This window comes from Lepidothrix coronata, unplaced genomic scaffold, assembly GCF_001604755.1.
Source record: "Lepidothrix coronata isolate B3197 unplaced genomic scaffold, Lepidothrix_coronata-1.0 Scaffold359, whole genome shotgun sequence".
NCBI lineage: Eukaryota > Metazoa > Chordata > Aves > Passeriformes > Pipridae > Lepidothrix > Lepidothrix coronata.
In genome coordinates, this window is record NW_016690539.1 from 238,097 (window position 1) to 239,809 (window position 1,713).

The following is a 1,713-nucleotide window of genomic DNA, read 5'->3' on the forward strand; positions in this document are numbered from 1 at the left end:
TCAGTGGCAGAGAAGGGTTCTCCCAAATCCCAAACTTTGGGATTGAAGCCCTGGGAGAGGCTGCCCAGGGCAGGGGTGGAATCCCCATTCCTGGAGGGATTTTAAGCCGTGTGGATGTGGCACTTGGGGACATGGGCTGGTGTTGGACCCCATGGCCTCAGAGGCCTTTTCCAACCTAAGTAATTCGCTGTTGCAACAAAAAGCTTTGGATAAACAGCTCAGAATTCTCACCTTGCAAAGTCTCCACACCAAACCCTTCCTCCTCAAATCCCCGGCCCAGCTTTGGTTGGAACAACGAGTGGCTTGGGAATCCTTGACTGTGGAGCTTCTGGCCGATTGCCCGCCGTTCGAAAATGCCGTGTGCCTTCCGTCCCGCAGCAATAACGACGACGAGGACCTGACCCCGGAGCAGAAGGCGGAGCGGGAGAAGGAGCGGCGCATGGCCAACAACGCGCGGGAGCGGCTGCGCGTGCGCGACATCAACGAGGCCTTCAAGGAGCTGGGCCGCATGGTGCAGCTCCACCTCAAGAGTGACAAGCCCCAGACCAAGCTCCTCATCCTCCACCAGGCCGTGGCCGTCATCCTCAGCCTGGAGCAGCAGGTCCGAGGTCAGTCCTGTGGGCGGAGCCCAGGGACACGGGGATGGAACACCGTCGGTGGAGATATTTGGGAGTGGTGGGACTCTGTGGACTCAGGGGGCTTTTCCAACCTTAAGGGGCTGAGAATAGGGGTGGTTGAGTGCCATGATGAGACAATAGGGATGTTTGAGCTCCCCGAGGTGGAAATTGGGATGTTGGAGTTCCATGATGGGAAAATAGGGATGTTGGAGTTCCATGAGGTGAAAATAGGGATGTTTGAGTTCCATGATGGGAAAATAAGGATGTTTGAGTTCTGTGAGCTGGAAATTGGGATGTTGGAGCTCCATGAGGTGAAAATAGGGATGTTGGAGTTCCATGATCTGAAAATGGGGATGTTGGACGTCTCCTTTCCCTCACAGAACGGAATCTGAATCCAAAGGCTGCGTGCCTGAAAAGAAGGGAAGAAGAGAAGGTCTCCTCGGATCCGCCCCCGCTGTCCCTGGCAGGACCCCACCCTGGGATGGGAGATGCCTCCAATCACATGGGACAGATGTAAAAAGGTAGGATTGGGATCAGTCACTTCCGGGATGGACCATTCCCACGTGTTCCTTTTGGGGAGGGATCATGGAATCATGGAAATAAATGTCCTGAGTTGGAGGTGACCACAAGGATCGTCCAGTCCAACTCCTGGGCCCTGGACAACCTCAAAATCCCACCGTGTCCAAACGCTTCTGGATTCCCTGGGAATGGGGATTCCAGTGCCCAGCAACCCTCTGGATGAAGATCTTTTCCCTAAATTCCAACCTGACCCTGCCCTGGTGCAGCTCCGGGATGTTTCCGTGGGTCCCATCGCTGGGCACCCGAGGGAATGGTGGGAAGTGGGTCAGGAGAGGGTGAGGTTGGATATGGGGGATGGATGTTAGGGTTGGAATTAGGGATGGATATTACTGTTGGATGTTGGGAATGGATATTAGGGATGGATGGATATTAGGGTTGGAAATTAGGGATGGATAGTACTGTTGGATATTGGAGCTGGATAATAGGATTGGCTATTAGGGATGGATATTAGGGATGGGTATTTAGGTTGGATATTAGCGATGGGTATTTAGGTTGGATATTAGGGATGGATATTAAC

At 53.5% G+C, this 1,713-nt stretch overlaps 1 protein-coding gene across 1 annotated transcript in view; it reads left to right on the forward strand.

Annotated features, from left to right (window-relative positions):
- The window catches only part of TCF4 (transcription factor 4), a 127,195-nt gene extending 126,027 nt beyond the window's left edge, over positions 1-1,168 (forward strand). The window contains exons 19-20 of the mRNA XM_017838790.1: positions 80-608; positions 998-1,168. Coding sequence (XP_017694279.1) covers positions 80-608; positions 998-1,134 — 666 coding nt within the window. The 3' untranslated portion in view covers positions 1,135-1,168. The remainder of the gene's footprint in view (positions 1-79; positions 609-997) is intronic.
- Positions 1,169-1,713: the final 545 nt, after the last annotated feature.